We start from the raw sequence: 16192 nt of genomic DNA, 5'->3' as shown, positions 1-16192 counted from the left end.
TATTTACGACCCGCACGTTTTGGGTTCGATGGCCAAGACGGTGGGTCCCTACGCTGGATGCGACGGGAACGTCCGTAGAAAAGCGAAAATAGCCAGAAACGTTCGACAAAGGTCGAAGTTATCGAGTAATCCGTTTGTTTACGGAAGAGAGGAAGTACAATACATACCGTTGGTTGCCAAGGGTAGACCGCGACCGACATTAAAGGAAAATAAAAAAAACGGAATGGGGTGGTAACGCCTCGGATACGAATCGCGTAATCCTTAATCGAATGTTATTAAATATCGCGTTAATTTACGCTCGAGAAAAAGTTTAAAGGGAAAACTATTTGATTAGATGTTCGAAATCCAAGGTCCTTCTTTATCTCTGTTATTACGATTCTCGGTCGTTACGAAAACAAACGATTATAACCCTTCGAGAAGAATCTGCCGGAAACGGAATTCTGTTCCGTTGTCGCTTTTCCAATCGATTCCTTCCCGAACTTTGTTAATTAATTAATGTATCGTCGGAAAAGAAGGACGCGTTCGGCATCCGTAAAATTTCGGAATAAAGCGGAGCGACTGATGGAAGGAAAACGCGTCGAATTTTCTTCCAGTTTTTCGGATGCGCGTCCTCGAATCGGAATAACCTTTCCCCTCCGCGTTTGTTTTCCCGAGAGATAAGACATCGACGTCACCGGCGCGGAGTCCGATCCGATAAGAGAGTGGTTTCCTCGGATTCGACCTCGCGTCCGATAAACTCCTTTCGTCACCCGCAATCGGGTCCGATTATCCGACCGCGGCGTTTTGTCGCCGTTGTTTTCCATTAAAAAAGAGACTTCCAAACAGAATACTTCGCACTTTGACTTTATTGTAAAGTCTATCGTCTGCGCGTCTTTCCGATTCCGCGTTTGCCCGACAAAAGATGCTTGGGCTTGAGGTTCGGCACCATCCGATCGGCTTCTCCTCGACGTCCCAGACGATTGGCCGGAACGCGACTCTTCCTCTTCAGCTTCTCGGCCTTCTTTTTCGTCTGAAAACGCAAAGAAAAAAAGGAGTGAATCCGACGTCTTCGCCTCGAGTGCGCTTTCGCTTTGGTCTCCACTCACCTGTCGGTCCGGAAGTCCCGTCTGATCGCGCGGCTTCTTGGAACTGCTGCGCACTCGACCCTCGGAATCGGTCCTCCTGCGCTTGACCGAAGGCGCCCGGCGCACCTCCGAAGCCGCCCTGGCGTTCTTCATCTACGATTACGAGAAAAACAATTAAAGTGGTAGAAGCGCCGACGGAAAACGCGGAAGAACTTACCCCCTCCTCGTCCAATTCCACTCCCAGATCCTGCATCTGCAGACGCAGACGGCTGACGCTACGATTCCTCTGTCAACGAAAGAGAAAGTGAATTTAATACATTCCTCTTACACGAAAAGGGATGCGACTTTCAGAAATATCCGTGCCAAAGAGCGCGATATACCCACCTTCTGTCCGGCTCGTGGCATTTTCGGCTTAGACGTGTTCTTAATTTGAGACTCCAGCTTGGCCACGATCATTCGCTCTTTAATTCTGGCAGAAAAATAAAGAGTCGGATGTCAAACGCTTAGCGTACGATCGAACTGACGAATTACGAAGTGACTTACTTTTTGGCACGCAATTCAATTTCTTCGGCTTCTTCGTCGCGTTCGGGCGGCAGATAAAATCCCGCTTTCTCCCTCAGCTCTTCTTCCTTTTCCAGCTCCTCCAATTTCTATCGAGAATGGTTTTTTAAACAAACGCCAATAGCGAAAAGAGAAATAGGCGAAAGCGTTCTTACCTTCATTATTTCGGGATCGACGAAATCGGCCACGTTCTTACCGTGCCAAATTTCCGGAATGACGTCGTATTTTTCTTCTTCCGCCAGGTCATAATTTTCTGCAAGATCAATCGAAACTCGTTAAAATTCTTCGGTTCAAACGCGATAAAAATATTGCCACAACGGCGATTGGAAACATCGATTCGCAATGACGGAAAAAAATGGAGGTTTAAAACCAAGCGCCAACGAAAATTTATTATTAACGTGCCACGAGGAGTGGAACACAGATTAATTTTCGTATATATTTATCATTTCGTTCCGGTATTTTGTTGTTATACATCGATAAATCGATCATTTATCGATGCATTCGAACATATCGGAGCATACATAAACAAATAATGTATTCTCTTCACGTAACTAGTGTCACTCTACGACGAAGGAAAAAACCTGATATGGGGAGGAGGAAGAAGTTTCCACGTGTCAGAAAAACGTAATCAGTTTTGCTTTAGGGGGCGTCCATTAATTATTACACGCACAGTTTGAGAGGGTGTTGTGAAAAGTACGTCATCGTACACGATGGCAGATCGAGGTATTGTCTGTGTGAAGGGTTTTAGTGGCATACGTACGGTACTTGTTCATATATGTCTAGTTTTTAGTCGTGTAAACAATCAGAAAATATTTGAACTTTTTATTCTACTGTATATAACAGGATGGGGGTCAAAAATTGAATAATACATTAATGGACGATTCCTTAACACTTAATATTTATTGGAAAACAAAATTTCCACTTTTCCAGACTTGAAAAAACCGTCAGAAACATTGATCTTAAAAAGATAGACGTTAATCGCATCGCGTCAATTAAATGGAGAAAATGTGTCACTTCTTTAATAATAACGGAAGAAAACTGTGAGCAATATCTATTGTTGGGTTTCTTAAGAAACCGAGCTTGGAATTGACGCTAAAGAAGCGAGGCCGGACAGAAAGTTCTCAGTCCATTTAATTTTTTTAGACGCTTCGGCGCGGAGCGACACGGCGAACAGTCGCGCGCGACCTTCGATTTACGCGACAACGCCCGGGTCGGAGTATCGCCGATAACAAAGACGGCGAACCCGGTATCGGCGCGACCTTCGGAAGACGAAGCGATAAGAACTCCGCCGAACTTTGTTTTTGTTGCAAAATCTTCCGAAAAACGAAATCCCGAACGATTGTCTTCCTTCGTGACCTTCGTTTTCGAGGGGATTCAAATTCACAGGCCGTTTCGGAAACAGTCGCGTATAAAATGAAAATTTGCTAGTTCGGCGAAAAGAAAGCTTCCTTCCTGTTGGAAGATAAATGTCATTCCTTTATATCTACGGACGATTCTCGCCGGAAAAGCACCTCGGATTAGAGAAGTTCCGTGTATTATACGTCGTTCGACCTATGTTAACACTGAAAATTTGAATACGGACCCTCGATAAAAATCGTTCGCGTGCTTCGAATGTGGAAAGAAATTAATATCGAGAAGCTTTTAGGTACGTTAAGTACTCGATATAAAGCACCAAACGTTACAATGTAGTTGTTGAGAAAATGACGATAATATAGAACAAATTCGGATGCTGGAATCCACGGATGCGTTGGAAAAATTCGCAGTTTTCCCGTATCCTCTACCCATTCCGCAATAATAAACTCATGTATACATGTAACGGAACAATAAATAGCTAATGTTTTACGATATACATTACGGTGTTAGGAAATGCAGGAATTTGAATTTTAAAAAGGGAAGGGGTACCCTTACCCCTTTCTTCGCTCCGATCGGAATGGAGTCGTCCTTCCCGCCGACGTGCGCCGAATCGAATAGGCTTTATTAGCGAGGGCGTAAAATTAAAATATTGTGCGACGCTGTATTATGTTAGTAATGGTAATTGCATGTATTCTATGCTCAGAGTGAACGAAGTAAACAATTTTTTTTTTCGTCATACAAGATATGTAAATTTTCTGTCCGTTATTCGTATTAAATTTAAAAAAAAAATTCTCGAACTGCATAATTCTGCGGATAAATCATTCCGAATTTTCATATATTTTGTGGGATAACTGGTCTTAATTTATGCAAATATACTAATACGTTTTTTCTATTTTCTTATATTGTAAAATCACATTACGGAGAAGGATTACATTCCTCTCAGAGAGGAGAGTACTGTCGAATCATTCGCGAGCCACAAAAGGAGGATTATACTCCCGAAACTCCCTCAACGAACTTCGAAAACTCTTCCGATTCATCTCGGCAAGATACGATTTAGCTAACCTAAGCAGCCGCCTTTTTTCACGCATAAGCTATTTCGTTTCAAAATAACGCGTAAACACACGACTCGTTACGTCAACGTCGTAATCAACGTTACTTTGGCAATAACATTTAACGACTTCAGGGATACATGAACGAGAAAACTTAACGATTACGATGTATTACGTCGATATGACGTCTAAACAAACAAGAGTTACTAACTACTTTGTTTATGCTTTCTGTTCTTAATAATAATTTAATAATGTGTTACGATATCGCATCAAATTTTATTATTTTATCGAAGTATTTCTCTCTGGATTATCTAATTGGTTATCGTTATTTACTACGAACGAATACGCCGAAAACAATTTATGTGATGTTATATTAGTTCATAATATACGGGGGTACTTGATTATTATTAAGGGAGACGACTACTTCAGGGTTTTCTAACAATAAAAACCTAAAAATACTCGTCTATACCAGATCGCATGTAACAATATTATTGAAAAACGTTGAGAATGAATTAATAACCACCATCCAAAATTATCAAAATAAGAAAAAAAAAAACAAAACCCGATGACAAGCACTCGGGAATGCGTGGAGTGTTGCGGAAGATCGAGAAGGTAAGACGAAGTACTGTATATTGATATTATTATCGTCTATTCGATGATGTCATAGTCACTAATTGATGTCGTCAATGTTTTGGCAGAGAACGTCATCCGAAATCGCATTACCTTCACTGACACGTAAACGAGGAAATTAAAACATGTTAGTTTCATATTACATCACCGCTGTCAACGAATTCGATTATGACGTCATTTCCCGAGAAAACAAGTTAAACGGCTACGGACAATAATATGTTTTCGAGAAACTAGAATCTGAATATATATCATCCTTATTGAGAATTATTTCAAACTCAATGACTTAACAACAACGACTCACACTCGAAATTTTCGATCGTTTTAACAAACTACTTATCCGAACGTCATCGAGGGTAAAGGGCGTCCGATTGCTCGGAGATAGCATAATGAATTTTATCGCACGCCGAGTAATCGCTACGTTTGTGACCTAGAAGCACCCTTTAAACAAACAACCTCCAAAGACGAACGCAAAAAAAAAATTTCGAATAAATAATATATACATACGTATTTTCGATTATTTCAAAAGAAATGAGTGTAAATCAAAATCGAAGATTACAAAAATCATAATTTTAACAAGTTACTGACATATACGTAGCATTGTCGTGCGTAAATACAAACTTTGTGTACGAGGGCAATCAATTAGCGTATAAGTAGATACTGACGAAAAATAAGTCTTTCGGAACTTCGTCCACTTCCATTTTAAAATAAAATAATCGTTTTGGTCGTCTATCTTTTTCTTTCGTAATTTCACGTATTTATTTGTTTATTTCCCACGAGTTCTCAATTCTTACGGATCTGAAGATAACGGAAGTTTGTCCTACATTTGTTTCGAGTCTCAGCGGGGTGTAGAGTTTGTATTAACTTATATCGAAATCCGAACTATAATATAATCCTACAGAATTTCACGTGTTCTTCTTCTAAGTCTTTTAACTTTTATAATAAATGTAAATTTGGCGATCAAATACTTTCTTGTAATTGAAACTTATATTTCAGTTTAAATATTCTCCTTAATTCGGTATTTGTTTTGCTTGACTGGTAGAGTTGAAGTGAACGTTCGTTCGTTTTTCACTAATACAACGGTGTACTTTGATTTTGTTTCTTCAAGAATTTCGAAGTTTTCATCGTCGTATCTATGCGTAATTCCGATCTTCGTACTAATCGATAAATTTTTTGCGAAGGAAACAGATAAACCTTGCACCCACGTGATCCTTTCGTGCAGCGAAGGTCTCTCATACTTCATACGATGGTACTTCGGCCACTTCGTATCATTCATTTCTGTTCCCATTTCAAAATATGTTTCATCCCACTTTTATTGCCACTTTCTGTAAACAAGGATTATTGCATACTCCACGTACAAAACTTTTGTAAGCGGAACATACAATTATCTCGAAGATGTGCTTATCTATAAAAATTCTCACATAAACGAAAACGAAAGTTTTGGTAACTTCTATAAACTGGCTAATCTATTTTTTTGTTTGTTAATCAACAGGAGAGATTATCGTAGTGGAGTTGAAACTTCTAATGTAGATATATATTCATTTGAAAGCAGAAATAATGTAAATTGTACGTCAGATTAACGTACTTTATTAACCTGATACATACATATACACTATCCCAAAAAATGTACACACATTTTAAATGATTACTGTATAAAGTCAGTGTTTATCAATTAACACAGTTTATTTTCAAAAAGAACTGCGTGAAAAGAATCTACAGAAATGAATAATTTTGTAAACACCTGTTTTCAAACTGATGACCCTTCTTGACCAGGCACAACTTGCCAGTTGTGCCTGGTCAAGAAGGGTCATCAATTTGAAACGAGAAGCATTGGAAAAGATCTTGCCAAGTACCACTGGCAAAACTACACTGTCTCTTCATTAAGAGCATGGATTCTTCTTGGAATGCAACTCTTCCAATGCCAGCGCTTCAAAATGTATGGACACTTGCTTTAGAAATTCTTATCTCAGGACCCCCTTGCTGCACAATTTTCTTGAATTCTGATGATACGTTTCTACGTACCTTTCTTGCTTTATTTCAAATCGGTTAAACATGAAAGGGGAGAAAATTATGTGATTTATCAGTTGTTAAAGTGTGTATACATTTTTGGGGACACCTTGTACAATACATATATTCCTACAGTAGTCAAAGTTTATAGCCTAATTATCGATCTATCCCTGTCTATATTGTTTTCCTTCCCCAGTTATTTATTTATAGAGATATAGGCAAGTTGATAAAACTTGGATTCTCTGATTTTTCATTTAAAGCTGATTGTAATCTCTAAGCAGATGGCGTTAAAAATTCAGTACTTTTTCTATGGAAAAGGATTTTTCCATAGAAAAAGTATTGAATTTCTTTGAAAAAGTATCCTGTTTGGTTCTACATACTCCAATTTTCGAGAATTTTTTGGAAAAGGATTTCACTTAGAAAACGTGTAAAATTTTTAATGTCATCTGCAGCAGATAGCGTGCATAACCAATAACCAAAGAGATTACAATCAGCCTTAAAAAATTGTTAAATCATAAATGTATATGTTACAAAATAATTTGATATGTTATCTACATAATGGATTATAAAAAAAATAGTTAACTTCGAACAGGGTTAAGATTCAATCAATTTAATAAGATACATTTTATCACTATTTGAAACAAGTTTGATATCACTAGAGGCCGGTAACAACATTAATCTATCTCTCTGAGGGATTTGATTTTGGGTCTGAATCCCTAACGGACATGAGAAAGGTACTTTTATTGTCCACAGAAAGTTAAAAAGAATTAACAGGACAACAATGGAAACTATTAATTCTGGTAATTCATAAACAGTACATAATAATGTTATTCATTCATTCAATGCCTTGCATATTTTAAAAAATAAAACTTTAAATACTTTTTATATCAAGTTCAAACTCTCATAGCCCTCTATGACACATTCTGGACAATGCACACTGTTATTTCTCTTATGTTTTGCTTTGGCTATTTTATTGCTCCATTTTTAATTCTACAAGTTTTTAGTGGGTTCTATTCATGCAGACTTTTAGATTTCATAACCATAAAGAAATATTGGTCATTAATTTCGTCCAACACTTTCTATAACACTAATAGATTCAGGCATTTTCAATTTTAGTTATGATTGTCTATTCATAAACTGCCTGTCCATCTCTCTTCAGAAATCAATTTTTTCAATGTTAAACTGATGATGATTATTATTATGTTGGGTTTAGTGGGTTATACTCGATTAACACCGGTGGCTGTGTACTACGCCGGACCAGAGTCATGGCATAGCAACCACAAGCAAACATTAAATAAGTGTGTCAATGTGTGTGTGTGTGTGTGTGTGTGTGTGTGTGTATTCAGGAATTTCCTAATAATATAAAATGTATTCAATATAGTGGCCTTCTGTAGTATCATGTATTTATTTCTATTCAATTGTAATGTTCCCAGGCTTTTGTATAGTGTATAGTGTATAGTGTGTGTGTGTGTGTGATATCACACCTGTAGAGGAAAGAATAACAGGTACAATAAGCACCCTATCCATCCTCCACAAGTGCCTTATTTCCTGGGTGAGCTCTGTGTAATTGTTGATTTTTTCAGTGCATGTGTTTTGTACATTGTGAGTGTTTGGAATGGATATGTCTATAATATATGTGATTTTATTGTGTTTGTCAATGAGTGTGACGTCTGGTCTGTCATGGTAAATTGTTTTATCTGTGAATATGGCTCTGTCGTAGTACTGTACAATTTGTGCATTATTATTGTTGTTATGTTTTGTGAGTTATACTCGGTTCACACCGGTGGCTGTGTACTATGCCGGACCAAAGTCAAGGCATAGCAACCAAAACAAAACTAAAATTAAAGAAGTGTGTCAGTGTGTGTGTCTGTATTCAGGAATTTCCTAACAATGTGGCATGTATTCAATATAGTGGCCTTCTGTAGTGTGATGTATGTATTTCTACTCAATTGTAATGTTTCCAGGCTTTTGTGTAGTATGTGTGGTATCACACCTGTACAGGAGAGAACAACAGGTACAATAAGCACCCTATCCATCCTCCATAGATGCCTTATTTCCTGGGCGAGTTCTGTGTACTTGCTAATTTTTATTATTATTTACATATTATATACTTTGCATTATTATTATTATTGCATTCAGCATAATTGAAGGAAAACTTTCTTAGATATATTACTAATTTATTTTCGAAAAAAATATTTATGTCCACCATAATGAATAATTTAATATTTACCAACGTGCCATATCTAAGCAAGATTATTTATTGAAATCATGTAAACTTTAGCAGAATTTTAATTACTAATACTTTCCAATTTTTTAATTCTAGGTTATTATATTTATTTTACAATATCTTATCATTGTAATTGTCAAGAAAAGTAAAGTATAATTCTAGGAATATTTTTAGATAATTGTAATCCAGTCATTATTGCTTTATATAAAAATTAATCTCTGCTTGGTATACACACACACATAATAATAATAAAATACATACATACATATATATATATATATATATATATATATACTCTCTCTTCAAGTACAGTATGTACTATAAATTTATATAAGTTTGTATAAAATCTTATCTACTGGGACAAGATAGCCATATCAATTTATCTCTATTATTTCATGATGCCTTAGCCTATCTAAATTAAATTTACTATTTGTTAGAGTAATCTAGTAATCCATTATGACTAAAATTCATATTGTTTAATTTAATCTGTAAGATATTGAAACATTTACACACAGCATTTCAGGATATTTTGTTTTTATAAATATGTAGCTATTAAAAATACAATGACTAACAAATTTTTTGGGTGCTAATTGTAAAGTTATCATTCAAAACAAAGAAACATCCAAAAGTTTCTTTTTATTAATGCAAATTTCTATTAAAATCTGTTTTAAATAATGTTTATAATCATGAAATATTATCTTGCCTGGTCTCTATTTTATACTTGTAAGATATATGGTCATATTAGGACCTAGTTCTTAATATGACCAGTTTCCAATATCTCTGTAATTTTCAACCAAATTGAATAAACAGTAGCATTTGTAGTTTTTTAAGATCAAACTTAGTTGATCAAACATTTTTACTTTTAGTTTTCATCTCTTACAGCCACACATCACAATTTTACAATTTTTGGCAATTTGGCTAACACGCAATCTTATTTTAAGTATTAAGTAAATCATTTGAATTTACTTAATTATAACTAATAATTTGATTTTTTGTGTTGAGTAAATAAAGTAATTATTTTTATAATTTGCATTTTATTATTATAGAATTTTTAATGAAATGAAGTTAAGTTGAGAGTTCTTATTATGGCTTTGTTAAGTTATATTAGGGATCTAATGAGTCTTTCTAATTGAAGAAAAACATAATTTTTTCAATTAAAAAGACTCATTTAGATGTATCAGGTTCCAAATAATTTATGTCATTCCTTTATCATATTAAAAGATAAGTTTTTGCCATACATATCTAAATTTTCTTTCTATTTATTTAGTAATTGTCGTAAACAAGACTTCCATAAACTTTTTATAATATAAGATAGTATTACTGTAGATTAAATTATCCTTAGATATAGAAATGTTTTGATCAATAAATATTTTTTAAAACAAAAACTAGCGCTATAAATTTATCATCATTCTACACTTATTATTGTGAATATTTCTAGATGCTTTTCCAAAATATTTGTTATTTTAAACTAGTAAAGTTATTATCTTATAAACTGCCAACAATTTATAAGATAAAAAATACAATTTCTATGATCAACAAAGTCTTGTTACACAATTTTAATATCTGTTATATATATTTTATTGTTTTTGCTCTTAAAATACTGATTTTTCACATATAAAATTTCTTACACCTAATAAACAATTTGAATAACAAAAACTTTTAACTATTATTTAAAATATATTCTACATAAATATATTTACTATTGCAATAATAAAACATAGTATTTAGCAGTCATAAAACTTTGCGTCTTTTAAACTACACATATACATATTCCAACCAACAAGTATTTCAATTTATTTCCTTTTGTTTGTTTATAATTTCTTCTGTGCAATGACCTTCCCGATTATTTATTGCAGTCTTTTAAGAATAAAAACAGATAAGGCTCACTAGTCTACAATCTGTTGTTTACTGTATAATTTACTTGTTATATATTAAAGAGACTAATGAAGCAGATATTTGGATTGTTGTCTCTTCTAATATATTATGTTTGCCCCTAGCAATAATTTTAACTAAATGATAACTTAATAACTGACCATATTCTAGATGCAGGAAATAATGTTCCTTAATATGTTTGTAAATTTATCTTAAAATCACCAAGTATATGTATTATCATGAAATTATTATTTTATATTTTTTTTTTAATTTCATAAAAATGTTAGACTTTCAATAAGACACATGATAAAATGCTTTCATTTATTTCAAAAATCTGACTATAAAAAAAAAAAAAAACAAACAACACTTCTAAGGAACTATTCCTGTTATACCAAAGGAATTATTTCTTTATGGATTACCATGAATTAAAATAAGAAAACTTTAAAGTAGTTCTTAAACTATGCAAAGCAAGAACAAAGTTCGAATTCCTTACTCAATGCCGTCTGAAAACTTCACATTTTTCTCATTGTAATTCAAACAGGATTTTTTATATTTAACAATGTTTATACTATTTATTATTTTTAATTTATAACTCCAGTCATGCAATTTATTTCCAGTTATTTCAATAAATGTTAGGAAGTAAGTTACACAGCTAATACGAAATAACACTAACTTCTTGGCCAAATAAAATTAGGTTAGGTTAGGTAATATTATTCATATTTGAATGAAAACTTTTTTTACTTCATGTTTAAACCAGCAAAATAATTGACAATTAGTCAATACTAATCTTTAACTTCAGTTAACATATGCTAAACTTTGTTTTTTGAGAATTAAACAATTTAGATTGTAATATAAAATTTACTTTTAACTAAACCATGTTGGGCCATATGAATCTAATAATTTACATTTTAAATTATTCTTTTAGTTAGCTAGATATTTGAAAATTTGTAATTCTAGGCAATGCTACTGAAAGATAATACAATAGATAAATGTAGAAAGCAAGGAGCCATTCTGTCTGTCATATTTACATTTTAGCTAGTATTTTGCAATGGTCATTGCACATAAGTCAAAATGTACACAAACTTCTAACATCTAAATTCAATTTCAATAATATATATATCCATTATTATTTATTGTAATATGACATAAGACAAATTACTTTTAAATATCTTTTATACACAGTATTTAAAAAAATCTGCCATTTATAACAGTCATGTTTTACTATAATGTTCAAATTCAAGGAAAGAGGCATTCTTACTTAAATAAATCTAGATAAATCACAAAACCATCAGCTAGCAATTATACAAGTATCTCCACATATCAATTTATAACTGGTCAAAATTCCTTAATTTTTCTAGGAATTATCACACCCACAAACACCACAATCAACAAAGTTGTTGATTGGCTGATGATTATGGTGTTTGTGGGTGTGATATTTTGATGAATTACATTTTGATATTAAAGATACAGAATAGAAACTATGTATAGATTACAGACCATAAGTATCTCTACTTCAAATTAATAATCCATTCCTGAAAATTACATATTGTATGATGAAATGCTAACTAGGAGATATTTCCAATTATTTTAAATGGAAAAAAATTATGATTTGTTGCAATATCAATCCAGAACCCCAATCAACGTCTCAAAATGTAACCAAAACACAATAAAAACATATAATATCAAACTATCATGTTATGATATCAAATGCTTAAAACATTTCTTTCTTATCTCTAAATAATTATTATGGCTGTTAACAAACAGTTGTTTTGTAACATGTATGACCTGTATATTTTATCATATAAATATTACTTTATAATTTGGTACAACAAATAAGATACAGAAGTAAAGACATTTGTTAAAAAAAATGAAAAATAAGACGTTTTAAATGTGAGAGTTTAAACATTTTAAAATATAAATTGCAACATGCCATATTGTGTTATCTAAATGTAAATAATAGACTGGCCTTTCTGCAGAAGTTAAGCCAAGACTCCACTGGCATAAAAATGAGCATAAAAACAGTGACCATAATTACTTTTAATTGTGTGATCATGATATTTTATGCCAGAGCAAGTTGTAAAACAATCACAAAGCAAGTCAAATAGTGTTCAACTTTTGAAGCGAATATGTCTGTAAAACTGTACTATCAACCAATCAGAAAGAAGTCAGTGGAATCTACATCATTGTGACATCGTGCAAAAACTGATAGAAAATGAGCTTTTATGTACAGTATGTTCTCTCATGACTACTAAAAGACCTAAAATAGATCTGGAAAGATTTATTAAAAACATTCGAAAGTATTCATGTATATGTTACCGCTAAAGCTCGAAAGTCGTTAATGTGTACATTACCTAGCTAATATGCAGATTAACTAGGGTGATCCGTTACAAGTTGTGAAAATTGTTCCATTTCTCAAATTACCTAGATAATGTGCAGAGTATCTAGGTAATCCGCACATTACCTACTAGACACTCGGTAAAGTGAAAATAAGATCTTTGCCACAAATAGGTTTGCTTGTCGCAAAAACCAATTGCTATGAAATTCAAAGTGTCACCAATCTTTAGACTGCACTAATAAATAAGCACAATTGGTTAATGTTACCTATGGTGAGTAAAATGGTGGCTCGTCTCTGATTCCAACAAACAGAAGAAAGGAAACAGTGGGGACGCACATTCTGTCCTAACCTAACCTATTCTAATAAATTACCATAATTATTACCAACCAAATTATTAGAATAGGTTAGGTTAGGTTTGAACGTGCGTCCCCACTGTTTCCTTTCTTCTCTTTGTTGGAATCAGAGACGAGCCACCATTTTACTCACCATAGGTAACATTAACTGCACAATTATATCATGTGATCACCGGAAAAAGTATGATAACTTTATTATTTTTCGTCTCCAGTCCAAAAGTAGGGTATTGTTGAAGTCGTCTCGGTCCCCTCAGTTCAGATAGATACTCAAAGTCCCAAAATTCCATAGGTGGTTATCCATATCAGTGTTTTTCAACCTGTGGGTTGTGGGTAAAAGAAAAAGACAAGCGTTTGTAGGTCCTACACTACAATAAATAAAACTACAATTTCAGTGAGAAGGCTTTGTGTTTTTATTTTAAATTACAATTGGTTTTTCGATCGATATTTAGGTCTCAACAGAAAGAAAATTAAATATGTAGTTTTTAAAATCATTGATATAGTTTTAATATGGCCCTGGGGGGGTCACCAGAATTTTTTTAACTTGTAAAGAAGTTGTATATTCAAGAAGGTTGAAAAACACTGATCTATATAATAATTTCCCTAATTCTATTAATATTTTAAACCGTTTGATTTTTTGTATGGTTTTTAATTGGTTGATGATTGATTCTATCAAGTAATTTGTTGATTGTATTAACTTGATTCTCTAGATATCGAAAAGTAAATAAAGAACATTATGTTAATTTAAGCATACAGAAACATTGCTGTTGTTCCAGCAAAGATCTTATTTTCACTTTACCGAGTGCCTAGTAGGTAATTTGCAGATTACCTAGATAATCTGCACTTTACCTAGGTAATTTGAGACATAGAACAATTTTAGTAACTTTAACGGATCACCCTAGTTAATCTGCAGATTATCTAGGTAATGTACACATTAACGACTTTCGAGCTTTAGCGGTAACATATATATGACAAGAGGCATCCTGATTATAAGAATGGATGTCTAAAACAAGTGATATAAATGGAAATGAAAAAAATCCTTCAATTTAGATGAGTATATAATAAAAGTTAAGCATATAAGTGCAGTATAGTATCTTATGATATAATAAAAGTTAATATATGGAAGCAAAGATATTATTTTTTCTACATTTGTAATTATAATAATACAAAAACAATCATAGAATATCATCATTGTCTTTATATCAACGTATCACGTATACAACTGTAACTTTGATAGTACCATCAAAATAAAAATTTCGCTTGTGGAGTCAGACCTCCACTGTAATCCAAGCACAAATGCAAATAGGTCACATGCTTAAAAGTATTTATGGTAAAGGTTTTTACGTTGGAGGAATCTTGGCCTTAATCAACAGGGAGGAATAAGCCAACTGTGGTAATTGCCTACACAGAAAGGTATGTCAAGATGTTTCCATCATTATGAAATTAAGTAGTTTGTGACATTTATATAAGTTTCTAAATGCTAGTGTCTCAATATTTTTAATTATAATTGATAAGCCATAATGTGTTATTTAAAAACAAGGCAATTTTCTGTAACAAACCATTATTCACTAAGCAAGGAGACTTGAAGCATGAAGTTATGGTAGAGCACTTCTGAAAACATTCATGTAAGACCAAGACTATCAATTGTATTTGGAATGTAACTCAACACTTTACAATGAATCAAATAAATAACACTAGATTATATTCAGATAATACAGTTAATTAATATAATAATTAAATAAAGTAATTTGATTAAAAGTTAATGGTTATTCTGGTTCTATTCAACTTGTACTAAATTTAACAATTAAAATACGTTTATATTAATTTAAATAATTCAGAAATTTCTGGAAGGAAAAAAATCAATCAGGAGTAAAGCTCAAACTCGCATCCGTAATATGGTACAGATGCATTGAGTTATATTACCCAAACTTCTGTCCAATTTTCACTTCCAGACTTTAATAAAGATCATATAATTATACAGATAATGACAATGCAAACCAGAAATATCTATTATCCATGGTCCACAACAGCAAGTAAAACAACTATTACCTGATTACATTGGCCTATAATATAATTAATCAATAATTCATTTAATCATTATTTAACCATATTATAACTTGAATTTAATCTGGCAACAGTTATTGACTTTAAAAATTATTTATGCTGTTTGAATGTATTTACAATAACAAATTTTTCTAATGTAAACATTGGACAAAAAAAATGTCAAAAATTATTATTCCAAACTTCTTAACACATTTTTTAAATTATAAGCTAATTATTTTTTGATAAAAATTAAAAGCAATATTATATAATTTGGATCTTCAAATTTTTTGTTTAATATTACTTTATTATATTACCATTATATTAAAAAAAACCCATAAAAATTGGAGGTATACAATATTTTTATATACAAGTTGTTTTGAAACTCATGTGCAAAAATTTAAGCAGTGATAGAAAACATCTAACAATTTTCACCATATAATGCATGGGCGGAGAGCAAGCAGTAAACCACTAGGAGGTATCTGTTACTGTCACATGAAAGAATGAAAACAATAATTATATTTTTCTAGTTCAAAATATTTTTTCCTTTTGTTTGTTTTTAACAACAAACAGAATTGATAGAGGAGGTCCGCACACTCCTACCATGCCGTGTATCATGCATGCCGGTAACAAAGTATCCCATTTCACACAGGCACCGATGCAATCACTCGAACATTTTCCAGTCTGGCACGTGTCTTCTTGGGAAA

General features: G+C 32.8%; 1 protein-coding gene across 1 annotated transcript in view; it reads right to left on the bottom strand.

Moving 5' to 3' along the window:
* Window positions 1–827: 827 nt before the first annotated feature.
* LOC111625660 (nucleolar GTP-binding protein 1-like) overlaps window positions 828–16192 on the bottom strand; it is a 65320-nt gene continuing 49955 nt past the window's right edge. The window contains exons 13-18 of the mRNA XM_023368877.1: window positions 1781–1878; window positions 1608–1714; window positions 1449–1533; window positions 1282–1350; window positions 1086–1217; window positions 828–1009 (exon numbers count right to left, since the gene is read on the bottom strand). Coding sequence (XP_023224645.1) covers window positions 857–1009; window positions 1086–1217; window positions 1282–1350; window positions 1449–1533; window positions 1608–1714; window positions 1781–1878 — 644 coding nt within the window. The 3' untranslated portion in view covers window positions 828–856. The remainder of the gene's footprint in view (window positions 1010–1085; window positions 1218–1281; window positions 1351–1448; window positions 1534–1607; window positions 1715–1780; window positions 1879–16192) is intronic.

Source organism: Centruroides sculpturatus, unplaced genomic scaffold (assembly GCF_000671375.1).
Source record: "Centruroides sculpturatus isolate CEXI.00-Female unplaced genomic scaffold, Cexi_2.0 scaffold99, whole genome shotgun sequence".
NCBI lineage: Eukaryota > Metazoa > Arthropoda > Arachnida > Scorpiones > Buthidae > Centruroides > Centruroides sculpturatus.
This window is presented reverse-complemented; position numbering and strand designations above follow the sequence as displayed.